Genomic DNA, 27,024 nt, shown 5'->3' on the forward strand with positions numbered 1-27,024 from the left:
TTCAGTTTTTTTAACGCATCATTTGCACAGAGCAGATGTTGTTTCAACATTTGTTTTATTTATATGAATGTCCCTATATAATCTGTTTGTTAAAACAACAAATCTTTCAACTTAGAAAATTAAGAAGCACTGGTAGCACAGAATTTTCTGCAAATCAGCTTCTTTATGTGATGTACCTCTCTAATATTACGAGGCGTCACAGATGTATTAAATGATGTCCCTAAATGTTTCAGATGTCCGTTAAATTTTCATACCAGTGGGAAGGTCGGCTGTAAATGTTGACGCAAGTTGTGGTTTTCATAAGTGTGTTAAGCGATATGGTCTCCTGCAGACTCTACCATGGCTTGGCTGACCGAGGTTGTGTTGCTGGGCAACAGCGATGCCCAACAGATGGAGCTAAATCTAACTGAGGACACCCGGACTTTACTGGAGCTGGCCCTGGGCTCCACCAGGGGACTTGCAGGCATCATGTGGTGGAAGATGGAGGAGTACGCGCTCAGTAAAGGTAATCTTACTCGTGTGTATCTTTATTTTGTATAAATGTATTCTTATTTACATAATAAGAGTCAGAATTTTGATTCATTCACTTTTTTGACGTTGCTACATTTCATTTGTGTTTTCTGTGAGAGCAGAATGGGAAAATGGAAGTTCTTCTGAGGATTACCTGATGCCCATAGTCTGCCGTTGCAGTCTTGCTGCTCTCCTGAAACACACAGGGCTGCAGAATGAGGCCTGCTGGCAGGACAGGTAAGTCAGATAACTCCATATATATCAATGTACTTGCCAAACAAAATTTCTGTGTGGTGAATGATATTATGGATGTCCCGAGTACTGATCAGTTATATAAGATCAGGCATTTGCTGATGCCGAGTCTCAATCTGATCAATGACTTGACCACTTATCCAATATTACTTTTTTTTTTTTTTTTCTCAATGTCAGACATTAAATCACACTAAGCCTTTCCTCCTTCAGTTCAGTTAGCAAGATACAAAATGCAAGACGAGGTCCACAGTTCTCTTCCTCACGTTTCCATTGATTTTTCCATAATGTCACACAAGGAAACTTTTGAAGTGTTGTGTTAATCTACTGGTATTTCCAGTTTAATGTGCGATGAGGAGCTTACAAAGCAATCTGTTAATATTCTCCGTTTATCCGTGTTTATTGAAACAGAGATGAATCTTCTGAGATGCTGTTTGAGGTCTATGAAACAGTTTTTAAACTAAGAAGCTCTCTTCTGGCTCTTAAAAATGCTCCAGAAATGTCTCAGAGGCAGGACTCAACGAAACAGGTAACAATACTAAAAATTCACTGCTGAACAATATAAACTGATATAAAATCTTTTAAATCTAAAAAAATATATATATGTGTATTTTCTTTCTGGTATTATGCAGAACTCTCAGTCTCCCCAAAGTCCCCATACTGACAGTGAAGAGCCGAGCATGTCCACGGAGCAAGTCGGAAAAGATCACGAGCAGCAACCAGTAGGTTACTGTAACCAGGAGGTGCAAGTGCCCCCGACTCCGACTGCAAACCACAACCATGAAGAACTGACAGAAGATGACCGATTTAGCAGCAGTCGGATGTACTTGTCAGGTCTGGTCTCATTATTTCTGTCTATTGTTAATAGGTTAATTTTGTTAATTTTCTCCTGCAGTTAAAGACACTCAATCTGCACAATAATATGATACTGATCACAATCTTGAATGTTTTCTACCTCTGCAGAAGTCCTTGAATCATTCATGGCCACACGGGAAGCCATGCAAGTGCAGCAGAATGTGACGGTCTATGAGTCATTTGGCACTTCCACCCTCCCCAGCAGCATGGAGAGCCCGGTCAGCCAGGAGACACAGCCGGATCCCAAACAACAGTGGGAAAATCACTGTGAATCAGATGAAGGTCTGTCGTTTCCTGCCGCCTGCCAGCTTGTGATATCCCGGTGCCTCTTCCTTCTGCTGGGAGTCAGGCCTGCTTGGATAGAACCCAGTGAAGAGGAAGATAATCAAGCTGTGAATACTGTTGCAAGGTAGAGTTTGCACTGTGCAGTGTGTGTGTGTGTGTGTGTGTTTGTTTGTTTTTAATGTTTCTTGGATAAGTAAGCATCTGCCTCATCCCTTCCTCCTTCAGGAGGTTATCGTCAGAGGCTTTTACTGTGTCTCTTCATGGAAGAAAGCAGGTAAGCTTTTTGCTGAGAGAATTTCCCCCATTATCTTCTGAAATTTCTAATCATTTCAGTTGTTTGTTGTTTCCATATGATTTAGTTTGACCTGTCCAAGAATCCCCCTGGATCGTCTGCAAATAAAATGGGTGAGTAGAGAATGTTTAAGTCTAAACATGATTTCATTGAAGTTATACTTTAAAGTGCAGAAGGTGTCGTCAGACAGGATAATCTCTTCTAAGCTTTGCTGGAATAGTATTGTAGGATGTAGTTGAATCTTATAAATACATTATACAATCACCTCCAGTGAATATGAGCTCGAGAAATTGATTCTAGCAATGTGTTAATAGCTAGGTAGAAAATTTACCCTTGCTAGCTAGGTAGCAAAACTGGTTTCAGGGTGAATCAAAAGGATAACATGAAGATTCTGGAACGACCCGACTTCATAACTTTCTAGAAAATGTATAAACTGTTCTTAAAACCAAGTCTGTGCCAGAAAAAACAACGACTTAAATGAGCTAGAATCGTGCTCAATGCTAGAACATTGCTGGTGTCTTTAAAAAGCACGTTGTCAGCATGTTAGCAGATTGCTAAGATACTTTTGATAAAATATTAGCGCTGGTGTACTTATGTGCATACATGAGCCTGTAAATGTGTAATTTTGACTTTATGCAGATTTGAGAAATCCATGTTAATTAGAAACATTTGCATCGCTTTTTCAACTCTAAAAAAACCAAACACTGAGATAAGTAGTTAAAAGCCCCAAATGATGAGTGCATGTAAACCTTTGGGAAAACCTTTGTTCCATCCACTTCAGGTTTACCTTTGTGTTCCTTGGGGATAATGAAAGGAGCTTGGGATCGCTTGCGGCAGTGCATCAGCCCAGGTGGCTCCATGTCCCGCAGCAGCGACAACACTTTGCCTATTCTTCACCAGGTGTTTCACTTCACCTGTGGAGGCTTGACCCTGCTACCTTCCTCTCCAACCTTTCCTGGGATACAGAGTTGTGGGCAGGCAGATCCGAAATCCATCACTTTAGCCATAATGCATCAGCAACAGCGAGCTGAGGCAAGTGAGATTTTTTTGTCTCTATAACAATCTAAGCCCTCTGTGAATCCTTTTAAGGTGTGATTCTGTTTCACTGTGACGATTAAAGGCAGCCACCCTGTGTGGATGTGTTTCTGCTGCATTTACATGCTGCAAAATATCATTTATGCTCTCACACACCCCCACAATCTTTTCAAATGAGATACACATGCAGGAGCCGAAGTAGACTTAAAGTGCTATAAGATTGTAAGTTATAGCTAACGCCTAACTCTGTTTTTCTGATCAGATGCGTCTGGAGGCCTTATGTCAGATGTCTGCCTTCCTGTCTAAGATGGAAGAGAAGAACACTCGATCCTCCGTCTCCCTACACTTTCCTGCTTTGCTGCAGTCTGTGCAGCTCCAGTTCCTGTCTGGATGTTTTGCCTTGGGAACACAAATCATCAGATCTCACTCAGGAACCAATTATGAGACCCAGCATTACATGGTGAGGTCATTAAACTTACCAACTCAGATGTTGTGTTTGCCTTGGGTATCTGAGAATTTGCTTGAATAGCAAAATATTTAACCTCAGCTTCTCTCCTATGTCAACCCAGTGTGGGACTAATGCAGCTTCTATGGAGACAAAGAGAGCGCTAAAGTCTGCAGCCCATTCCTTTTACCAGCAAGTGGTGCATGTTCTCAGATTGAGAGTCCAATTGGAAAAGGCCCATCCAGGTATTCAGTAAAGTTTGTTCCATATTTAAATAAAATAATGTAGTAGTATTATTAGTAAGAATAAAGTAGTAATAAAACATTACATTTAAGAAAACTGTACCAGAAGTGGAATCCACTGAGCAAGGACCCCACCATCAAGTATTCTACTTTTGTTGTCACTTTGAGGAAGATTAGAATATTTGATCAAAACAATAAAAATAAAAAAAAAGATATAAAAAGTATGTTTAACGTTAGCATAAAAGCTATTTTCAGGTGAGTGTCTGCTGTCGCTGTCGCTTTGTGCTCGTCCAGGAGTTGTGAATGCTGCAAGCCAATGACTCCAAACAATCTGCTGGATTTCTTTCAATAAAAATAAAACTTTTGAGCCAATCTAAATACTCAACTTTAGATAACTCCATTGTTTGAAAACTAGAATCACTTGAAATATATGGAAGGTCATGTTGAAATAACCTTTTTTTATATAAAGTGCCTTGAGAAAGCGTGTTGTGATTTGGTGCTGTAAAATTTAACTAAATGAAATGTAAATGCAGTTTTCTTGCTGGATTTACAGCATTTGGAAACGTTGCAGAAACATTTCCAAATGTAACCACAAGCTAAAACAAAAACAAAAAAGTCTGATTCCCTCAGGTGGACATTAGGGTGACACACCAAGTTTTCATTAAGGATTTTTCCTCTGGGAGCTGAAATTGATGTGTTTTGTTTCTTCAGGGTCTTCCCAGCACCTCCTCCTAGCCACCATGTTTGCACTGAATTTCTGTTACCAACCTGTGGATCTGGTGCTGATTATCAAATGTGGCATCCTGGAAATCCTCTCCATGTTAACCAACAACAGCTGTGCGCTGATGAACCAGGGGTGGTTGGCTGCATCTTCCTCTGAATCGATGCTTCTCAGCGGGGCGGTCAAACTAGCCTGCGCCCGCCTGCTTCAGATACTGACAGTAGCTGCAAGGTGAGACTCTAAAGCCTAAAAAAAACTTTCTTAAACTGTCAGCGGTATTCGCCTTTTACTTTGTGTCATGTTGATCCGCAGCTCCTGTGAGGATTCTCTACCTTTGGAAGTATCCCATGCTCTGATGGAGGTAATGTGTGAGCAGCTTTTAAACATCCTGCAAAATCTCCACCAACAACAGATAGCAGAGAGATTAGCAGCCAATCTGGACACCAACAGCAGGAGCACAAAACTTGGTCAGTTAAATTAGAAATAGGAAACCAATTCTTGCAAGTTAAAGCACCTTCAAATCACATAGTCTGCTTTAAAAATAACCTCTTTTGAGCATTTCTGCTTACTGTTTTTTAGTAGAAAGCAGCAAAGTGACTGAATCTCAACTTGCGGATTTGTTGGTGTTTCTGCGGCGAGTCTTGTCGTTGAGAGTAATGGAAAGACTGTCCACCTTCGTTAAATGGATTGAACCACTCATGGCCATTATTTCACCCAAGTGCTCTTCAGGTAGCTCATTAAAAATATTAACCAGAATCAATATTAGTCGCAGTGCATTATAACACCACTCTGTTCTTTTAAGGATCTCTATGCTTCCAGAATCTCCGCACTAAGCTGTTGGCATTCCATGTTTTAGAAAGACTTTTACCCGCTTGTTCCGAGTCAGTTCAGATTCAGCAGGTACGATGTAAACAAAATATTGAAATAAAATTCAGCTGAACTAACTCGGCATAGTATTAACTCTTCAGGAAAAGCCTGGAGATGCATGCTTGGATGTTGGATGTTTTCATAAGCAATGATGTCGACCGATTCTTGTCTTTTAGATTGTCGAACAACTCTTCCAGCTTTTGTCTGTGTATATGTGGGAGGAACCACATGCGGAGCGAAGCTCTGAAGAGACGATTGAAAAAGAGACAGCGGTATGAACACTATTAATACACATGTTTGATTAAAGTCTGCCCTTTAAATTACAGTGTTACAATGTGCATGAGCAGATTTCTATTTTATCCATCATGTCAGAAAAGTATCTACTATTGAATTTGTTTAATATTTAAGCAAATTCAGTGTTTTGTTCCACAGCAGTAAGTCTTTTTAACTGTCACAAACAAAGTAATTGCAGATTTAAACCCAGGAAATTGTGACTTACAGCTGATGTTTAAATTCTACTTGTTCCCTTTCCTGTTGCTTCAGCTCAGTCAGTTATTCAGGCTGGAGTTAAAAGGTTCACACAGGGAGGTTTCACTTCTCATGTAAATTTTAAAAAGAGCTCATACGTGTGTCGATAAAATATTTTTTTTTACTAAAATTATGTTTTGTACACAACAAAACTTTATTTGGGCTTTAATTTATATTACAATTTAGTATTTAGTAGTTTTCAGTGTTTTTATTTATTTATTTATTCTTTGCTTATAATAGGAATAAAATATGCCCTTTAAAGATTTGCACTCTTCAAATGAGTGAATATGGTTTAAAATGCATTCTAAATGATAGCATTTATTCATTTTAAGCTCTGCATGTATAGCTCCAGTGTCCGTTTTACTGCTATGTGCCTTCTTTCTTGCTTATATTATGTTGTTTTACTTTGTATCTGTTTTCTTCTACAGAGTCCTGGCAATCTTGATGAATGTATCCCCATTGGAGATTTTTCCTTTGACCCAGACAAGATAGTGTGCTGTTCTTTGGAGAGTGGGAACATCCTGTCGCATGGTTCAGTTGGAAAAGGCTATGGTCTGGCAACCACTGGCATTACCTCCGGGTGCTTCATTTGGAAGGTCAAAATAAATCTTTTAACTGATCAGTGAGCCGATTTTATCCTGACGTCATTATTCAACGCATTTCTTCCATTTTGCCTCTGCAGTTTTACATTACCAAAGAGAACAGAGGAAATGAGGGCACGTGTATCGGTGTTTCACGCTGGCCGGTCAGAGATCACAACCACCACACCACCACCGACATGTGGTTGTATCGGGCTTACAGTGGCAACCTGTACCACGGAGGGGAACTGGTCCGAACGCTTCCCTCCTTCACCCAGGGCGACACCATCACCTGCATCCTGGACATGGAAGCCCATACTATATCTTTTGCAAAGAATGATAAGGTTATTATTATCGTATAATAATTCTGTGTTCATAGATTTATTTTCACTCACATTGCTTTTTCCTGCTTATTAAGTTACTGATATACATATTTTTTTATAGGAGCCAAAGCTGGCGTTTGAGAGCGTAGTAGCCTCTGAACTTTACCCCTGTGTTTTGTTCTACAGCAGTAATCCTGGAGAGAAGGTACTAAAATACACCGAGCCCTCATCTTTTAGGAAATGATGACACAAAAACACATAAATATTTATTATCATTAATAATATTTGTATTTATTTATCTTATTTTGCCTCCCACATTTACGTTGCATTGACAGCGGTTCTGATCCCGATATTATTTCATGGAGTCTTATGATCAGATTTGAAGTAAAAGTAAAAAATGACCTACTTTTGAAATTAATCATATAATGACTGAGAAACCTTTTCAGCGAGTGGAAAAATGTGATTAAAAAGACTTTTTAAGACTATAAAAACGTCCAACTCATTCGAAGAGAATGATGAAAAATGCCACTGTTTTTGTACTGTACAGTAAATGCTAATTAGTGACAACAAAGTTTGTTGGTATTCCTGTGTTGATCACAGGTGGCTCTGCGTGACCTACAAATGAGAGGCATGCCCAGTAATCTTCTGCCCGGAGAGCCTCTCTGCAGCCCTCGGACCACCGTGCTGCTGGAGTCCACAGTGCACCTCTTGCGTCGGCTCCATCAGTGTGACCATTGGTCCTCCCACATTAACCAATACATTCATTCCCACTTGGAGCTCATTGGTACCATCCTGAGAGAAGATGACTCGGGAAACTTTAAGGGCTTAGGTTAGACACAGTTAGTTACTCTGCTTTAGTGAAATTTTATCCATCATTTCATGTTGGTTCAGCTCAATCAGTTATCCAGGCAGGAGTGAAAAAGTTCACACAGGGAGGTTTGACTTCTCGTGTAAATTTAAAAAAGAGAGTATCTAATCCCTGTGTGCCATTCGGTAGAGGCAGTGTACCTTAACAAAACTTGAAAATGCTATTTTAAATATTTTTACCTTTTAGACTATGTTGAAAACAGCCTTCTATAAGCTTCTGACAGTACAGAATCTTTGTCATGTACAGCTCTATTATTTATTTTCAAATGTAAAAATAAATAATTTTAGAGTTGCACAGCAAACATGGTCGCATTACAGACTTACTGGGAACTGCAGCACCCAATACAGTCTTTTTTTTTCATTGGAAGTCATTACAAGGGAATATCCAGACTTGTTAGATTAGTAAAGGAATATGCATTGGCTACAATTCAGTTTTGCAAGGAATGAAAATGAAAATAGACTTTGATTTTTATAAAGCTCACAGATGGAAAACGAAACACAAATATCAGGAGTTTTGTACTCAAATAAATTTTTCCAGCAAAAGCTCAACATCCAGTTTCATTTCCATGTTCACTGCTACCTCAAGAAAAGTTAATAAACAAAAGAAAAACAATAGTTGAGAATATGTCTTTCTACTCGGAGACAGACTAGCATTAATTATTATGATGAACACCTATTGTCATAATTTCTTTTGTAAAAATATATACTGTAATGCCAAAATGTAAAGTTATTGATAAGGTCTGTCACTTAACATAAATAACTGGCATAAAGAACAGATGATGACTGATGTGTGAATACGATTCTTCATTTAGATGGAGTTAATTGAAAACTGATGTGCTGAATCAATAATAGTATCCAATTTCCTTTTAACAGATGTTGGCTCAAAGAACGTATTCTTTAATCAGATCTACTCTGTTTAATTGCTCCTACAGGCGTCAGTCCATCCCAGACTGAGCTGGAAGACAAAGACATTTCAGGCGAAGAGACAGGGAAACCCTCTGCCCATCGTCACATCCTGTCAGAGGCCAAGCTGACCGCTCTCTGCATCCAAGTGTGGCCGGCACTGGCTGTGATTGGTGGGGTGGACAGTGGCCTCCGTGCTGGAGGTCTGTGCCTGCACAAGCCAAGTGGCCGCAGAGCCATTATGCTTGGTGTCTTGAAAAAAGGAAGCTCTCTGGCTAAGCTTCAATGGGAGGAAACAGATCTGTCTGTCAGGTATCACAAAAATACTCTCCTTTGTCCTCTAACTTATAATTAAGTGTGTTCGCATATGTTTTTTTTGTTGTTGTTTACAATAATTATTTTCATCAAGCATTTTTTTGTTGTCACCTCAGTCCTTTTAGCATCTTTACTCTGATTAATTTTTTAGCATTTTTCATTTTGTTTGGTATTTCTCTAACATTTTACTTTATCTTCATCATTTGATCCCTGATCTTACTTTCTCCTTGCTTCTCCCTCCTCATTCTTGAAACATTAATCCTCGTTGAATTCGTCCTGGTGTCACTCCATGCTGTATCTGTGGCTTCTTCCAATCCTTCCTAATAACTAAGCTCCATGACTTCTTGGTCACCCAGCGACACTCCCATCATCTCGCTGGAGCCGTACGATGTATCCTGCTGTGACGTCTCGCGCCTCGGAGGAGTCAAGCCGGCGGTGTTGTTGGATTTGATATATTTGATGAGGCTGCTGGAGGAGGAGGGCTGGCAGGGAGCATATCTACCTCCCAGGAGGAAATACTCTGAAGAAGTATTAAAGGAGGAAGAGAAACAGGGCTCCCTGGACGAAGATTTTTCAGATGGTCGAAGATGGCTGTCTGAACATGAAAGGAAGAAGTTGAAGGAGCAGAATGTTGAGACAGACCCTCCTCCTGCAAAGCCGGAGGACCCTGAGGAGCTGTCCGGCTTGGCTCAACCTATATTGACGTCTCAGACTTTAAAAATGGATGCTTTTGCACTTGAAATGAGAGCAGTCAGGGTCTCATATCTTCTGATTGGAGGCTTAAAATGCCTGACTGTTTTCTTCACCTGCGAGAAGCTGTCAGATTTGCTGCTAGTGTCCAAGCATGACCCTCCAAACTCCCCTGGGATTCCTCAGCACAGCCCAGTCCCCGACCAGGCCAAGGCAAAGACTAAACAATGGGACGAACACGCTGAGCTCAGATCAGTGCTGCAGTATGTGGTACAGAGCATGGTGAAGTGGGCAGTAAGGCCTTGTCCGATCAAGCAAACAGTCTCTCTTGCTGATTTGGAGAGAGCTCAGGTCATGATATATAAAGGAGCCCTGAGCAGACTGCAGGAGGACAAAGAACGCAAAGGTATCTGGATGGATGTTTGTTAGCCAGAAAGCTGACTTGACTAGTTTATTGAATTCATTTTAGACTGTAGTTTCCACGTCAAGTGCAGCGACAAAGATGCATTTAATATCTTTACCTACGGCACCCTACACTATTACTGGTAATGTGTAAAAAGCCAAAAAATCTTGAATGAAAAAAGATCATTCTTACCTCTTAATATGAAATGCATTTATTTAGTGGGGGGAAAATGTAATGTTAAGACATTATTTCAACAAAATGATAGTTGGAATACTTAAAATTTTTGGTGGTTTATATATTGGAACCCTGATCATTTTTGCAAATTAAACTTCCTTTTTATATTGGTCAGTCTACACATCTTTTAGTAGAAATCTATTACTTTCTTTTCTCCAAGTGGGACTGATACATGTGGTCTATTAATAAAGTTAAAAGAATTAAATTGACTTGAAATGTAGAAACGCACTTTTGAGTGTAGTGAAAGATCTGTGATGCTATGGGTCTGTTTTTCTTCCAACAGCTCTGAAAACTACAGATGGTTTCTTATTGGCTCTTCTAGGAAAATATCTGCTGTCCTAAAAAGAGTCAAAGACGGCTGTGAAAACTATTGACATACAGAGATTATGTTACTGCAAAGACGGGTTTTAAGACTTTTTACTCAGCTTTACCAGTGGTGCCAATTTTAGCAAGGGGTGCTATGCACTATATTTGGTACATTTTTAAAACACAAACTCAATAATATTCTAAAATTCAAGTTTTTTTCTGAGAAATCTTCTTGTATAGCTTTACAATTTTGTCTGAAGTTTCAATTTGTATGTTTGAGAATTATGACTTTTTCTTAGATTGCAGAAGACTTACTGACATTACGTCATCATCTTTATTTTCAGAATCAGGGCGTCACTTGTCTTCTCAGTCCATCTCCAAGTCCTCCAGCTCAGTGTCTTTGTACAGCGCTGGTTCAGAGGGCACTGCCATCTTCGGCCAATCAAACAGAGTCTCTGCCTCCTCTTCCAGTAACGACTTGGCATCTTCTTTGCCAACAAACCTCCAGGCAGATGGACTTGAAAGTTTTAATCCTTTCCTTCCTATCAGCCTCCTCCAGTAAGTATTGAACTGCATATAAATGTAGATGAGCTGAATTTGTTTTAATGTTTGCTTCAGGAGTTTGCACAAAATTGGTTGTTCATAAAATTGTAAGAAAACAAGCACCATATTTAGGGTTTCCATTGTTACTGATCACTGCAGAGCAGAATCGTTTGGCAGCAGCTGCTATTCTGAGGTCCAGGGAGTGGGTGAGTTAGACTAGGTTGTGCTGTTGATTTCAAGAGAATAAGAGGCTGTACCTGCTCTGTCTTTAACCAAGGCTGCAGCTGTATCTGCTTGTTCTTCTAACCCAGCCAACTGACTGTAATGTCAGTGTTTTTGTTTTTTTTCTCAGTTAATGCAAACTATAAGAGTTTCAGCGCTGATTCAATGTCCTAAAAGTGACTCCAGGGGAATGTTTGATCTTTCTAGCAGAAGTAGACTCAATCTAAGAGTTGCCTTTTTGGGATTTATAAGCTTAATCACGTTGCGAGACAATCAAAAAATAGCTTGACTAAAATGTCAACTATTTATAGTGAAACCACCGTGAAGTATTTCATTTTTAGGTATCTTTAAAATGGAGAAACAGATGAAATGAAACATCAAGTACAGGGCACACATGAAGATTTAAACCTTCCACTTTGTTGTTACTGTATATACTATATTTTCACCTCCTCCAGGCACGTGTTGCTAACTCGGTTCCCTACACTAACGGGCCTGGATAGCGCTCCCCCCTTACTGTCCCCGTGCTTCAGCTTTGCGAGTGCTGCTGCGTGTGATGCCTTCACAGAGCAGCAGACCAGCTTCATGGAGCCTGGTCCCTGCAGCACACAGGCCAGAAGCAGCCTGGGTAAGAGCGAGTCCAGGGAATAGGGGTAGGGGGCCAACATCGATCTATATTAAGAAAGTTATCCCGGTGTAACATTACTGATACACACTTTTGCATGTAGAATCAGCTTTATATTATGTTCTATCCTTTAATGAGATGTAAAGCAGATTAGAATAGACTGACTGAATAATGTCTTTTGCATGGTCTTAAATGTATGGTCACTGGTCACAGCAAATCTGCTGCTCAAAACAGCATGGGTTTTGATCTGCTATTGACACATAAAGGCATGCATACGCCGACATGCTTGAATGGCACATTTTTGTCATCGTCAGTTATGTTGTGGTCATTTTGAACTAGTTTAGAAAAGACTGAAACCTTCTCTGCTTCCAATCTGAAAGGGCAAATATTATCACTTTTACTGATGTATGAAGAGTTGTAGCTTTTTGAAAAAGAAGTCGAGAAAGAAATAAAGGAAACAAAAATCAACCGATCATGCAGACAAAAGTTGTCTAAAAATGACATTATTTACTAATAGCATTGTGTTATGTCCACCCAAGACAACAGTAGTAATAACTACTGTTGTCTTGGGTGGTTGACAACAGTAGTTATTACTACTGACTAAGTAGATCACTTGATTCCCAGTTGATACAACAAATTTAAAACAGAAGAAGAGGGACGAAGAAAAGCTTTTCAAAGTGTTTGAAAGACAGTAGGCTAGGTAAGTAATGTCAGTGTATCAGCAAGAGAGTTGTAAATATTCAGGTTAGCTTAAGCTAGCCTAAAATAACAGGTGGTTGTTGTTGTCTCTGCCCGTATTGAACCAATACGGGACGCGATTCATTCCGTATTGCTATGAATGTCTGATAGAGACACCTACAACACACCTCTAAACAATAAGTGTAATGATAATGACCAAAACAAAACACGGGAAATATTAGGGTCAGTTAAATTGTCGTTGCGGGACCTAAATAGGAACCCACGAACTGACGCTGTTGTCACTGTTACCTAGCGGTACTGGTTGCAGTATTTTTTTTAAATGTCCACCCGATACTACACCGTCCTTAGAAATAAAACCTCTGGCAAAAATACGGACGGTAGTGGGAAGACACAGGCTAAACAATCACAGTGAAGTTTAATAGGGGCATTAAAATAAATGTGTCGGTGATATTCAGTGGCATATCAGACAGAATGGATCAGGAGAGGAACCGCAGACGCGTCAGAACCTAAAGAACCAGACATCAGTCTCTTCATCCTTCAGTCATTTCCTGATACCAAAAAATAATATAAAATAGTAAATAAAGAAATATTGTGAAGAGAACATTAAAAACATTTTTAGGATTGTGTAGAAAAATTTTTGATATCTTTTATAACTAGTGTTTTGTGGTCAATATTATTTCACCATTTTATTAATGTGGGTTGCCAGTTTGGATAAGGCTTTCTATCAAGCTATAAGGATGATAGAAAACATGCTAACAACAGGAGGTTCTAGACACAGGCTAACAGAGGCGGCTCTTTGGCTCACTTGTACAAGTTTATGTCCTGGGAGGGAGGGCGCTGGTGAGATGTTCGCATCCACCTCAAAAATATGTAGGTTGCTTTGGGTTGTTTTCTAGGATGAAACTTTGTCTTAACAATCTGGTAATATTTGCCCTTCAAGATGGGACAGAATCGACAGACAAGGTGATTTTTAGTTTGAATTATGAAGAAAAAAGTTTACCTGGAAAGTACTTTAAAAATTTTATTCTTTGTGAACTACCACAATTTGTTGTAAATACATGGACATTAAAGTATCACAATTTATTTCATACTCTGAGTAATGGTGTACATTTCAAACTGGAGCTGTGGGCTTGGTTGGTTTCTTGCTTTTTGTGTACTTTGTTTTATTTTCTCCTCAATCACCAGAACGGACACAAATGTTTGTCACCAGTCGTTTGCTAGAAATGGGATTCACTATGAGACATATCTACTGGGCCATGGAGGCAGCAGGTACTGCTCTTGGAGTGTATTTGTTGCCAGTTTTTTTTATTTTTTTTGCTTCATGTGCTTTGATTTTTACATTCCGTGTTCATTGTGTGTTGTTATATGCCAAAAAGATCAATAGACCACCTATTTCAGATGCTCTCGTTCCATGAATACCACTTCTTTTGCACCAGCTTAAACCACATGCTATATTTCTCTTAACAGACTCAGTCTGTCGGATTTTAGCATGGTCCTCTTATTATAGTATCTAGAAACGTTCTTGATACTTTTTCTTTTTGGAACTTTGACATTTCAACCTCCACATGGTCCTTTAAGATGTAGCAGGTGACTTGGATTCTCAAACAATCGAGGTCTTGGCAAGTTGGATGCTAGAGCACCCTCTGACTGATGACCAGCAGGCAGCTGAGTCACCTAGACTGGAAGGAGCGGCTGAAACCCCATCACCTGATGGGCCAGAGACTGTGCAATGTCCTGAAAGGCCCAGCAACCAAACAAGTGAAAGGTGAGAAATTAGAGAACTTCTTAGAAATGAATGCTACTTATAAGTTGTAAAATGAGGGATCAAAGTCAAAAAGATAGATTTATATAGTAAGGTTCATAAAATATTCATGAAACTTTTAGCATCAAATGTCCTCTTGTGCATTATTTCTATTGCCACGGATTCAAGTCAGTTAGCCGCAGTTTTTGTTTTGTTTTGTTTAAATTTTTGACATTTTTTAAATGTCAAAAATGAAAATGAAATGAAAACATATCATAATTTCTCAAGTTACATTTTTGACATTACAGTCTTCCCATGCATGATTATTCTATGAAAATGTAAGTTTAACCTCCAAGAGGTCAAATAATTATTTAGATGAACTGAGCAGAAAATAATCACTTTATCTATTCAAGCCTTTCAACATGCCGAGGTGTGTGAATGTTCATCGGTGCATGCAGGGCGTCTGCAGAGTGTAATATTAGATTAAGTAGAGTTATTACTGGGTCATCGCTATGACATTTGTGTGGCATTTACATACATTTCCTGGCTGTGGTGCCAATGTGGAGTACATATTTTCTCTCCAAGCTGCCACACTTTTTGAAGACATCTCCTTCAGCCTGGCTTGGCTAGAAATCAAATTGCATCTGCTACATTAACTGACTGAAAGGAAAAGCTGGAGCATTGTTCACCCTAAGTTATGTATCTTTGTAGACAGCAAGGCAGCTGCTCCACTACTGTATGGTCCAGTCACCTATGCATATTGGTATCCTATTGGTGTGTTTTGGTTCCAGCCTGTTACCAGGGCTTGACTGGATAGAGAGGGAGAACTTCTTGGACGTACACCTCACTAGGAACAGACCTCCTCCTGCACGGCGACGGCGGTCAGGACCTACGCAGAGGACCTCTTTCCGAAGACCAGGTTAAAGACTCAGCACAGACACAAGACATGCATTTTAAATCTAAAATGAAGACTCACTTGTTTCAATTATTGTGCATTTTAATATGAAACAATCTTGTTTTCAGACTTGCCATCACCAAGCCCACTGCCACAACTCCATACAGCAGTAGGTGATTGGCCAGAGCATGTGGAGTTCCATCCTTTCTCTACGGAAGAGGAGTCAGAGCTGAGTTACATGGATGACCCCTACCATGAAGAAGCTTATGAGGACCTGCTCACCCCGTCATTCTTCAGTTTGGAGAGAGATACACTTCAGATTGTGGAGGTGTCATAAACACATTCCTGCCACTTAGCCAATATCTAAATTTCACTATTCTAGTAAATACGTTTAAAAACCTTAGATGTTTTCAAATTGCTCTTCCATCAGGCTGGAGAAGAGCACAGCCAGATGGTGAAATGTGAGCTGTGCAACACCTTCACCCTGCAATTTAACAATCACATAAAGCGACGACATCCGGGCTGTGGGCAAAGTGCTGCCCGCAAAGGCTACGACAGCACTGGAGCTTACGTGGATGTTTGGTTCAAAGGGGAGTGTGGCTCCAATTTCCCCTTCTACCTCCTCTGCAGCTCCTGCAGAGAAAAGTATCTGACTGCTAATGCAAGTGATCCAAATTCAAAATACGAAAGGTAAAGGAATCTGTTGGTTCATGAGAAAACTACACATACTTTTGTTCTCACATTTTCTGATCTTCATTGTTGTGTTCTCCTTCCGCTGCAGGATCAAAGGTCTGACGTCTGATTTGATTGGCCAATTGGACAACACTTCAGACGGTGAGGAGGATCTACCCCCGCTAAAAACAATGCACTTAAATGAGGTAATAATTGTACTAATTGTGAAAAAAAATGTATCTGATGCTTCTGTTTTCTCAGATGAATGGGAAATGAGCCATCAAGTTGAGGATGACCCAGATAAGCTGACAGGATTGGAGGATTTTGGACTCCTGCTGAGACCACTGGGGCTGACTGAGAAAAAGCTGGTCCCTGATCCAATTGTTTTTACTGAACCAGATCCTCTTGGAGCTCTTGTTTACAGCTCATCCAGTCCCACAAGGGTAGCCTCTAAAGGTATTATAATTTTTGTTGTCGTTGTTGTTAAGGGTTGCCTGCAAATGTGACGTTTTGGCCAACCAGCTCCATAAAGTGTCTTAGCTATTCTGCAAAGAACAATGGGCAGAAAGTTTAGCTTCGAAATGTGCGAAACTGGTAGAGACATACACCAAATAACGTGCAACTGTAATTGGTACAAACATTGGCTCCAACAAGTATTGACTCAGGCGAGATGAATACAGATGTTCAACACACTTTTCGTATCTTTATTTCTAAAACATTCCACTAAAATATAGTAAAATTTGTTATTTTAACATGATAAAATGTGGTAAGTGGTATGACGATGGGTTTTTCTATTAGGGACTGTAGCTGTAGACCAGAAAACATCTCTGAGCCTTGGGCAGCAGGCTGTGTCTTTGAGGGACTCACATGACCGACTAAAAGCTCTACGAAGAGTCACATCCACAGCGCAGATTCTCCTCGCGTACAGCATGGTGATGAGGGCGCTGTCTCAGACTGCCTCGAGGTACATATCAGCACAATTGTATTTCATCACTTTTAAAAAAAATTTATTTAACATGTAGTTTATCTGCTGTACTTCCATCTTGCTCTACAGCGCATCAGTGTGCAGCCAGTCTAACGGGCTGGAGTCCTTGGGACTGGCAGACATCCGGATTCTGGTGCGTCTAATGACTTTAGCTGCAGGGGGCAGGGCGCACGCCTGCGTGGACAATCCGCCCGGAGTGAAGGGAATGGTGACGGAGCGCCACAGATCTACCTGCTTCAGCTTCCTCACCTCAGCTATTGGCAACGTGGTTTCCCACAGCCCCGCTGCTTACAGGCAGCTGGTGGAGATATGCACTCAGGTTAGCTTGCGCTGTCAATGTTGTAGATAGTAGTCATTTTTAAGCTAAACTTTCATTAAAATTTGTGAACTTTGTTGTTTCTAAATGAACTTTTTCAAGTGACAGAGAAGGTATAAAACTTTGCAAACCCACTAAAATCCCTTTAAGCAATCAGTTTATCCTTCTTGATGCACACAAAACAGTCATAAATCTTTAGGGACGATGATAAAATTTGGAATTATCTAAAAATTGGTGCAGTGAAAACTATTGCTTTTGTAATGATGAGCTCCAGTTGCTAAACACAGGGTGTCCACATGTCCTTGAAAAGTCTTAAGTTCATGTCTAAAATCAAGGTCTTAAAATGTCTTAAATTCATTTTTAAAATGTCAGCTGCCCTTAAATATGTTAATCAAGGGTCTTAAATTTTCTTATGTCAGGACTGTTTAAGGTAATTGTTTTTTGTTTTTTCCCAGGGGGCTTTTCTGTTTGAGCTGCATGCAAATATCTTTATTGCATTCTGTGACTTGAGACGTGTGAGGCTACCAGTAACAGGCTGCTAATACATACTTGCTAGATAGTTAGCAAACTTTTTTGCCTCAATCATAAGCACAAAGCCAAATTTTTGCAATGCTTGATTCCCCCAGCATCACCTGTAATTAGATTCAGGGTGTCATTAGGTGACTTAAGTCTTAAATTTGAGTTAGCAGACACCCTGCAAACATGGAGCAAAAGGTTTCAATTTATCAGTCTGAGATTACTGCCTTCAGGACCTAATGGCTGCAGCTACCGGGGTGAACATTGGCGCCATCACAGAACCCCAGCAGAGAGCAACTTTAACAACTTCCACTCAGGCCGCTGTGCAACAAAGGGACTTCAATGAGCAGACACCTCCAACATTCCTCGTCACCCAACATCTGGTGTCTCTGCTCACTGACAAGAACATCCACTCCTACAGCCTCGATAGAACAGAACACGAAACTAGTGGTGAGTAATAACTCTCTTCCTGATGGCTAGCATTATGTTTTGTAGTTAATGACAGTGTTATTCATTGTTTCCACTTGTATTAATTTGGCTTAGATGGAGGTACCCAAGGGATGGCTTCCTCATCTTTGCCTCCTTCTCCTTCGCCTCACCTAAGTGCCAGAATAGGCCCTCTGGAGCTAGCTAATGCCTTGGCAGCGTGTGTCCTTTCTGCACGACTTACCAGCAAACATCGACAGTGGGCAGCACAGCAGCTGGTGAAGGCCTTGGCAGCTGCAGGGAAAGAGAGTCCAAATCGGCCCCAGACATACAGTGATCTGGCTGGTGATCTGCACAAGTGTCCTCTCAAGAGGCTTGAGGGACATTACAACAAGGTATACTACAAATTTCTTTTTTTTTTTTTCTTTTCTTCTGATGGAGAGGACTTAGGGTTTGTTGTCTGTTTTGTAGTAAGATTTATTTATTTTTTGTTAGCTGGACTGTTTGATAGCTCCTAGCGAATAGAACCGACCTAGTAGCTTTTCTAGTGGCACATTTTATTGCTAGACTGGAATTATCTTTTCTTGTTATTGAAATTGGAACCTTTTTGTTTGTTTTGTTCTGTAAAGGTGGCGAGCTGTTCCTGGAGCAGTGACCAGGGTTTGCTTGCTACATGCTCTCAGGACAAGGTAGTACAGTTGTGGAGAGTCAACCAAAGCACTGTGGAGTTACAGACCACCTTCTCCTGCATTGTCAGGTTGTATCTCCAACATCAGTTTTTAGTTTTTGAGCTAATATCAATGACTATTAGGACCCTCACTTTGAATAAGGCATAATATTTTTGTAACGTTGATGTTAAAGCTAATTACTCGACTAAAACAAAGAGCACAAGATGAAAAAAGTACATTTACAGACCCTAGGACATAAGGTCAGTTAAGGATGTGTTAAGTACATTTTTAAATTAGCAGAAAGTATTTGTCATAATTCATTTCGATCTTACAGAATTTATTTTAGATCTTATCGCTCTTCAGAAAGCCCTAATTTATCCTGGAAATCCTAGATAAACATTTTGCATTATCTGACAGTTGTTGCCGCCAGCTGGCCGCTAGCGTTGTTTGTATATATTTATTAATTAAGGGTTCTTGCATTTCGGATATTTTGCAGTAAGACGGACAGATCAAGCTCTGAGCGAGCCAGCAGATGTCAACACATGTCTCCTGTGTTTTGGAGTACTGGGGGAAACTTTTTGGCTGCCCTTGAGAACAAGCACATTAATATCATGAACATCAGAGGTCAGTGGGTTTGTCAGCTAATATTGAAGGCTGAAAGTTAGTGTGAACTGCTGGATTTTATGCCATCATGATTTCATTCTTACAAATTTCAAAATGGCTGCAACTGGAACAATAATTATAGACAATGATTTAATACTAGTTGATAAACATCATATTTCCTTTAAAATGAAACCCTGCAGGGGGGGCTATCTATCTATCTATCTATCTATCTATCTATCTATCTATCTATCTATCTATCTATCTATCTATCTATCTATCTATCTATCTATCTATCTATCTATCTATCTATCTATCTATCCATCTATCCATCTATCCATCCATCCATCCATCCATCCATCCATCCATCCATCCATCTAGCTTTTGATGATCAGCTATCTAGACAGATAGATAGATAGATAGATAGATAGATAGATAGATAGATAGATAGATAGATAGATAGATAGATAGATAGATAGATAGACAGACAGGACCCCACCTAGTTGAACAAATGCCTTATAGCTTATAAGTACAACTATTGAAAAATAAGTTATTGATCACAAAAATCTTAACCCCTAATGGAAAGGAACATGATGTAAGTAAATATCACATTTCACTGGAGTCCAATTCATTTAGGGAAATTACTCTGCACAGAAATCTTTGTCATTACTAAAAACAATTGAGATCATTTCAGTATGCAGTGTTGTTGCAACTTAAAATAAATAATTTGTCTCACATTTTAGGATCTCTCTGCCATGTAGAAGATCAAATCACTCGGGTCACGGCTCTTTGCTGGGCTCAGAGCTTCAATCTGTGGTTGTTGGACCAGTCTGCAGCTTGTAAGAACAAGCCTGCTGAGAGTCTGCTGGTGGGACGGCTGGATGGCTCCCTCTGCTGGCTGCAAGTCACAATGCAAGATCTGGATCTGCTTGTGAAGAGGACTGAACTGGCTCACTGCCACAGACAAGAGGGTGAGGAGAAAGTTGCGCACACAGTTTAGAAAGCAAACTTGGATTTAATAAAAATGGAAAACAAGTGCAGAATTGTATTTACTTCATTCTAAGTTGGGAATGCAAATAGCTTTTGATGTAAATCTATTAACGAACATATTTGGTTTGTGAGATGTTCTTTTCTTTCTTATTCTTTAATTTATATTCTGAGCAAACACTTTTGATTTCTGTTTCCAATAGATTCTGACAGGCTTTCACTTGCAGAATCTAATTTCTCTTTTGAACTGTAATATAAGACCAATTTTTCAAATAGCTTTTATCATTCTTCTGCTGTGAGGAGTTTTCTGGGTGCATCTCTAGACTCTACATGTCTCTCGGTTTGTCTGACATATCCAAAAATGTCTTTTCACCTAGACTGATGTTCTTATTTTTTATAGCCCCCAACTGTGTGGCCTGGCACTCAGAAGACAAGCCTTTTGCTGTGGGCTATCCCAGTGGGAAGATCCTGTTGGGCACAACGGAGAGCTATGAGAACACACAACCTGTAGTGTTGTCTCTCTTCCAGGTTCGCCCCACACTGTACATGTTGACATGAACAAAACAATTTACTTAAATCTGTTATATTAAACATGTCATATGCCTGGAAATAAGTGTAAAAACTCAGAGGTTTATTTATTTGTTGTTGTATTTTTTTATTTGATAGACAAAATATTTATTAAATAAAACACATACAATACATGGAAAATTTCTGAGACAGAAAACAAGCCTAACTCTCATACCCAATTTATTCTACTTTACATGCTATGTTTTATTTTGTTCTGCATATATACAATTTTCCCTCTATCTTATGCCTTTGACATCCCACCTCTTCTGTCCTTCACCCTATAGGACACAGTGAGTTGCCTAAAATGGGACCCCACTGGACACTTGCTGCTGTGTTTGGGGAGGTCAGAGGTGGTGAAGGTCCTGGGACGCTCTGGGGGAACCTGGGTGACCCTGCACTCTCTGTATCATACCAGTACTGTTAACACTGCAGAGTGGTGCCCCCTCGCTGGCAGAGCACCCAGTCCCAGACTCATGATGGCTGTGTGAGTACATTCAATAATTGGCAACTTTTAGCTAAGAAAAGAAAAACAGCTAAAGCTGCTCAAAATTAGGACAATCTTATATCTTATTTAAACATAGATGGCATGTTAATGAGGCATTTTGTCCTTTCTTTTCTCGTTTCTGTAGAGGATGCCAGAACGGGTCGGTGCATGTTTGGACTCTGCCACAGGGGGGTACATCTGTATCTTTGCCAAACATACTGAACAGCCCGCCAAGCCAGGATCAAAGCTTCGAGGTCAAGGTCAGTTTGATGAAGATTTCCTTGCTGCCTCTGTGCTTTAAAACCTGTCAGTCGTTGTTATAATGAGCTCTTGACTGCTACCAACAATGGACTGGAAATGACTGACATTCATATGATTTAAAATAGACCCAAATTTGCTCTTTTTTTGCAGAAGGATAGTGCAAAGTGTGCCTTTGTACTTAATGGGCACATCACAGCGGTGAAGTCCCTTTCATTTTGTTCCAGTGGCCTGGCGCTGGTTTCTGGAGGGACAGGAGGACTGCTCAACATCTGGTCTCTGCAGGTAAATGAGCTCTGCAGCTGCTGCAATCCCTTAAAATAAGACCAAAGTACCACATAATATACAACATAAAAATTTGTTATGTGATCGTCTCATCTCAGAACCTTCTGTCTCTTACAGGATGGTTCAGTGTTGCAGACTGTTACAGGACTCGGCTCTGTTGTCAGCACTACATGGATACCAAATTTGGGCGTAGCTGCTTGCTTTGGTAGATCAAAGGTAATTTATATCAATTGTACCTTTAATGTATTTTATGTGCTCTTGCCTTTTATTTGCGTCTTCCTTTCACTATTTTTATTAGATAAAATTACCATAAATTTCTTGAGGTTTGTCATTTTAACGTGAAGAAACGGTGTGAAGGAATAAACACTTCTGTAAGGAGCCGTGTTTGTTTAAACTGCTCTTGTCGCGTTTCCAGGACGTTTTGTTGATCTGCTGTACCCCCGACTGGATCAGTGAGAACCACGTGCTGGCATCCTGTCGAATGGTTCTCAGGAGCCAGAACGTGTTGGGCCTGAACCGGGCGCCATGTTTGGCCGTCTTCCTAGAGAGGCTGCCACTGTTGCTGCAGGAGCAGTACAGCTACGAGAGGGTCATTACTGAAATCTTGTTCTGGAGTTGGATTTGTATTCACAGTTTGTTATCTGTGACATAATTTGTAGTGTTTCTTGTAAACGCAGAGCCACCTGGCAGCCGGAGATCAGCTTGTCCACAGCGCCTTCCTGCAGAACTTGGCCTCCCTGGCTGTTGGTTTGTCCTTAGAGAAACACCTCTGTTCCTCTCCACGGCCTCCGCACCACTCCTACCCTGAGGCTCAGTCCTGCGTGTCAGAGTGGAGCTGGCTGCTCACTTTTGCCACCACTGTCCGCAGCGCAGAGGCTATTGCCAGCGGCACTGCCTTCCCTGAATCCTTCATAGTTTCTGGCCTTCTGGAAGTCCAAGACTCAAACATCATCAAGGCAGTGGTGAGTTCTGATGTTAGCTTGCTTAAAAATTACGTAACTGTCTATTGCTAATATCCTGTTATACTACTACTTTTAGGACAACAGCATGTGGAGCTTCAAAATGGATGAACAGCTGATGTCTTGGGCCACCAGCAGACCAGAGGTTGTTGTTTTTATCTTTCTTTTTTTCCCTCCATTTGCAACCAAATATTTTCACTATCAAACAGCCGCTGATGTCCACATGAAACTTCTGTGTTTTTCAGGACTGGCAGGAAGGAGGGAAGAGTGAGGTGTACCTTTGGGGTAATGGACGCTATGGACAGCTAGCAGGAACGGGAACCAACCTCACGATGCCTACAGTAGCTCCCTCCCTGTTACAGACACAGCAGGTACCTGCTGCGTCTGTCCGGACATAGTTTTCATTTCTATTTATTTACTGCTGTTTTCTTATGTGTGTGTCCTTTGTTTGTTATCAGGTTGTTTGTGGTCAGAACTGCACTTTTCTGGTCCAGACCAACGGGTCTGTCCTGGCTGTTGGCGAGGGACAATATGGTCGACTTGGCCAGGGGAACTCTGACGATCTTTATGTCCCCACTATTATCTCTGCTTTTCAAGGTACAATGCTTATCTTAAGAACCCTGTCCTGAAGCTGCTTCAGTATTTTTTTTTTGCATAGGATAAAATTGGAGCATTTAGTTCTGTTTTGTTTTTAAACCACGACCTGACTGTGGTGTCTTGATACAGGCTATGTGGTGACTCAGCTGGTGACCTCCTGTGGCTCGGATGGACACTCGATGGCCCTGACTGAAACTGGAGAGGTCTTCAGTTGGGGAGACGGAGATTTTGGGAAGCTGGGCCATGGCAACAGTGAAAGACAGAGGAGACCCAAACAGATCGAGGCACTGCAGGGAGAAGAGGTTGTCCAGGTAAACACTGCTGGAGCTCTAAGCTTCACTAATTTCACGATATTTCATTCTGACTCACGCTATTGGAGGAGAACCAACTGTTGCATACTGTTTAGAAGCATAGCTGCACTACTTAATGAAACTTGTGCTCTGAAGTAACTTTTTTGATGGAAACATGTTTTCCAACAAAAAAGGAAATTTTTTTTGAGTAATATTTCTTTGGAATTTATGGAACAGTACAGGAGAGAACGGGAAGACATGCAGTAAAATGCATCAAGTACTACATACTCGGCACATGGTGCAGATTATACCCACTGAGCCAGCCAATGCCCCAAATGTTGGTATTAGCAATAATTTTTATACAAGTAACTTTGTAAGGCAATAAATAAAAAAATACATAAAGAGGAGATTCAATAGATTATAGGAAAATAGTTTGATAGACTCTGCAGACATGTTCACTTTCCACAATGAGACCAAAACTAGATGCGGCTCCCTGAATAAAACATTATGAACAAATTGAACGTTGTTTTAAACTGGGAGCAGAATAAACACTCTGTTGGTTCTTTGCTTGTGGCTTAATATGCACCATGAAGACGCTGTTATTGCAACAGCATCTTCACAGGTCTGTCCAACAAATCAATCAAACAGCTGCAGCTGATCCAGAATGCTGCTGCTCGCGTTCTCACTAAAACCAGGAAGATAGAGCACATAGCACCAGTTTTAAAGTCCCTCCCCTGGCTCCTGGTAGCTCAAAGAATAGACTTTAAAATACTGTTGCTAGTTTATAAATGACTGAATGGTTTAGCACCACAACACATTAAAGATCTGCTGTTGTTGTATCAACCTTCCAGAACTCTCAGGTCTTCTGGTTCTGATCTGCTCTGCATCCCCAGAACAAGAACCAAATGAGGAGAAGCAGCATTTAGCATCTATGCACCACAAATCTGGAACAAACTTCCAGAAAACTGTAAAACATCTGAAACACTGACTTCCTTTAAATCTCAACTAAAAACCCACTTGTTTAGAGTTGTATTTGAAACGTAATCAATTACAAATTTAATGACGGAATCTGACTTAATGTTGTGTTTTTATTGTTGATTCTATGTTGCATTGTGTTTTTGTGTTTGATTTGATGTGAAGCACTTTGAAATGCCTTGCTGCTGAAATGTGCTATACAAATAAAATTTGATTGATTGATTGATTGATTCCCTGGGAGAAGATATCCAGAAGAAAACAAAAATATTAGAAAGACTAATCAAAACACATGGCAAATATTAATTTACAAATATTAGTTTTGAAAATGTTATCCTTTGTTTGGCCAGCTTGCTTGTGGCTTCAGGCACTCCGCCGTGGTCACAGCAGATGGGAAGCTGTTCACCTTCGGCAGTGGTGAATCGGGGCGCCTGGGCCTAAGGTCGACGTCTAACAAGATGCTGCCTGAAAGGGTCGCTGCGCTTGAGGGATATCATGTAGGACAGGTAAGAAATAAATATGGTTCAATTTAAATTGTTGCTTCCGCCCCCTTTTGTAGAAAAAAATAAAAATAAAAGTTTGTTGTCTTTTCTCAGGTGTCGTGCGGTCTCAACCACACATTAGTGGTGTCTTTGGATGGAACCGTTGTTTGGGCATTTGGAGACGGGGATTATGGCAAACTTGGAACCGGTTCCTCCACCGCTAAATACTATCCTCAGGTATGTTAACACTGCCATAACAAACAACATTCAGAACCAACTTAAAATTGTATTTTACGATTACGAGACTGGAAAGACACGAGGAGTTGCAGAAAGTTACTTTTTGTTTTTACTTTATCAGAGATGAAATATTGTCTGCTTTTCATTTATGGTTAGAAAGTGGAGCAGCTTTGCAACAAGAGGATCAAGAAAGTCTGCTGTGGAACTCAGTTCTCTGTGGCACTGACCTGCGATGGACATGTTTACACATTTGGACAAGGTATGTGTGACTACTAGAGTAAATCTGTGTTGTAGAAAGTGGACACATGTTTTTAATTGAACAAAGCTGAAACAATGTTTGTGGCCATTTTCCTTTCTAGCTGGGAGAATAAATGTTTTGTGTGACAGTTTTAAGGCACACTACTTAAAATATATAATTACATTTTCTGATTGTGCAGCCATGGCTGCCATCACCCCCTTTTATTGTTGCACCTCATGCTTTGCAATGATACCGCAACAAATCACTTTGTATATATATCTTTTGGAACTGTTTTGTTGTCCTGACGAAATTTTGAAGTGTGCTAGCAGAAAAGGAAATGCATTCTGTCTTTTCTTCTGTTGATTCTTCAGAGCGTCTGATTGGTCTGCCCGACCCCATGCTGAAGAATAAATCCACGCCGCAGATGGTGCCTTCTCTGGAAGGGCTCTTTATAGAAGACGTTGCTGTGGGCTGTGAACATGTGCTGGCTCTGTCCTCCACTGGAGATGTTTACACGTGGGGCTGCAACAGTGAGGGACAGGTACCGAGTGTGTTCTGTTGTTTCAATGCATTTCCTACATGTGGGACTTGTGTGATTGCATTACTTCTCTGTTTGTACCAGCTCGGCCTTGGACACTCTAATCAAGTGAAGGAGCCAACACTCGTAACCGCTCTGCAGGGTAAAAACATAAGGCAGATCTCTGCTGGCCGCTGTCACAGTGCTGCTTGGACAACCCCTTCTGTCTTGATAAAAAACTCTGGTATAGTCCTACTTTTTCTGCTCTCAAACGTTTTTTGATCTAAGAAAGGGAAAGAACTGTGACCCCCGTATGCTATCTTGACTGGCAGGTGGCTCTGGACATCTGCAGCTTGGCCTTCCCCAGTCAGTTCCTCCACAGTACAACACTCTGAAGGACTATAGCCCTGATGTTCTCTGCATGCGCCTCAGGGTGCTCTACCACTTCTCTGATCTCATGTATAAGTCCTGGAGGCTGTTCAATCTGGACACCAAGAGTCAGGTACGTTCGATCCCTTTGCTGTGCTTCTCAAGCACAAACATGCCTTGTGTGTAAAAAAATAAAAAAAGGGAGCTTTTTTCCTTTAGCAAAATCTCC

General features: G+C 40.5%; 1 protein-coding gene across 7 annotated transcripts in view; it reads left to right on the forward strand.

The window, feature by feature from the left end:
- LOC122846760 (probable E3 ubiquitin-protein ligase HERC1) overlaps positions 1–27,024 on the forward strand; it is a 46,755-nt gene that overhangs the window by 15,460 nt on the left and 4,271 nt on the right. For 3 of the 7 annotated variants that reach the window (XM_044143899.1, XM_044143900.1, XM_044143901.1), the window contains 54 exons: positions 332–505; positions 633–747; positions 1,171–1,288; positions 1,392–1,593; positions 1,723–2,023; positions 2,125–2,173; positions 2,259–2,304; positions 2,973–3,223; positions 3,489–3,686; positions 3,796–3,916; positions 4,625–4,865; positions 4,947–5,101; positions 5,214–5,363; positions 5,437–5,534; positions 5,678–5,773; positions 6,458–6,625; positions 6,712–6,951; positions 7,052–7,135; positions 7,531–7,759; positions 8,730–9,012; positions 9,348–10,111; positions 10,993–11,206; positions 11,869–12,038; positions 13,920–14,003; positions 14,313–14,499; positions 15,267–15,394; positions 15,499–15,698; positions 15,801–16,060; positions 16,152–16,204; positions 16,304–16,498; positions 16,841–17,006; positions 17,097–17,346; positions 18,093–18,309; positions 18,403–18,680; positions 18,915–19,042; positions 19,450–19,577; positions 20,297–20,524; positions 20,941–21,068; positions 21,392–21,591; positions 21,737–21,851; positions 22,003–22,134; positions 22,252–22,350; positions 22,550–22,723; positions 22,812–23,096; positions 23,173–23,238; positions 23,339–23,464; positions 23,552–23,690; positions 23,820–24,001; positions 25,303–25,458; positions 25,549–25,671; positions 25,828–25,930; positions 26,281–26,450; positions 26,532–26,670; positions 26,759–26,928. In XM_044143899.1, the coding sequence (XP_043999834.1) occupies positions 332–505; positions 633–747; positions 1,171–1,288; positions 1,392–1,593; positions 1,723–2,023; positions 2,125–2,173; positions 2,259–2,304; positions 2,973–3,223; positions 3,489–3,686; positions 3,796–3,916; positions 4,625–4,865; positions 4,947–5,101; positions 5,214–5,363; positions 5,437–5,534; positions 5,678–5,773; positions 6,458–6,625; positions 6,712–6,951; positions 7,052–7,135; positions 7,531–7,759; positions 8,730–9,012; positions 9,348–10,111; positions 10,993–11,206; positions 11,869–12,038; positions 13,920–14,003; positions 14,313–14,499; positions 15,267–15,394; positions 15,499–15,698; positions 15,801–16,060; positions 16,152–16,204; positions 16,304–16,498; positions 16,841–17,006; positions 17,097–17,346; positions 18,093–18,309; positions 18,403–18,680; positions 18,915–19,042; positions 19,450–19,577; positions 20,297–20,524; positions 20,941–21,068; positions 21,392–21,591; positions 21,737–21,851; positions 22,003–22,134; positions 22,252–22,350; positions 22,550–22,723; positions 22,812–23,096; positions 23,173–23,238; positions 23,339–23,464; positions 23,552–23,690; positions 23,820–24,001; positions 25,303–25,458; positions 25,549–25,671; positions 25,828–25,930; positions 26,281–26,450; positions 26,532–26,670; positions 26,759–26,928 (9,476 nt within the window). The remainder of the gene's footprint in view (positions 1–331; positions 506–632; positions 748–1,170; positions 1,289–1,391; positions 1,594–1,722; positions 2,024–2,124; positions 2,174–2,258; positions 2,305–2,972; positions 3,224–3,488; positions 3,687–3,795; positions 3,917–4,624; positions 4,866–4,946; positions 5,102–5,213; positions 5,364–5,436; positions 5,535–5,677; positions 5,774–6,457; positions 6,626–6,711; positions 6,952–7,051; positions 7,136–7,530; positions 7,760–8,729; positions 9,013–9,347; positions 10,112–10,992; positions 11,207–11,868; positions 12,039–13,919; positions 14,004–14,312; positions 14,500–15,266; positions 15,395–15,498; positions 15,699–15,800; positions 16,061–16,151; positions 16,205–16,303; positions 16,499–16,840; positions 17,007–17,096; positions 17,347–18,092; positions 18,310–18,402; positions 18,681–18,914; positions 19,043–19,449; positions 19,578–20,296; positions 20,525–20,940; positions 21,069–21,391; positions 21,592–21,736; positions 21,852–22,002; positions 22,135–22,251; positions 22,351–22,549; positions 22,724–22,811; positions 23,097–23,172; positions 23,239–23,338; positions 23,465–23,551; positions 23,691–23,819; positions 24,002–25,302; positions 25,459–25,548; positions 25,672–25,827; positions 25,931–26,280; positions 26,451–26,531; positions 26,671–26,758; positions 26,929–27,024) is intronic. The other 4 variants (XM_044143904.1, XM_044143903.1, XM_044143902.1 and 1 more) reach the window with 4 other exon arrangements.

This window comes from Gambusia affinis, linkage group LG17 (assembly GCF_019740435.1).
Source record: "Gambusia affinis linkage group LG17, SWU_Gaff_1.0, whole genome shotgun sequence".
NCBI classification, from domain to species: Eukaryota; Metazoa; Chordata; class Actinopteri; order Cyprinodontiformes; family Poeciliidae; genus Gambusia; species Gambusia affinis.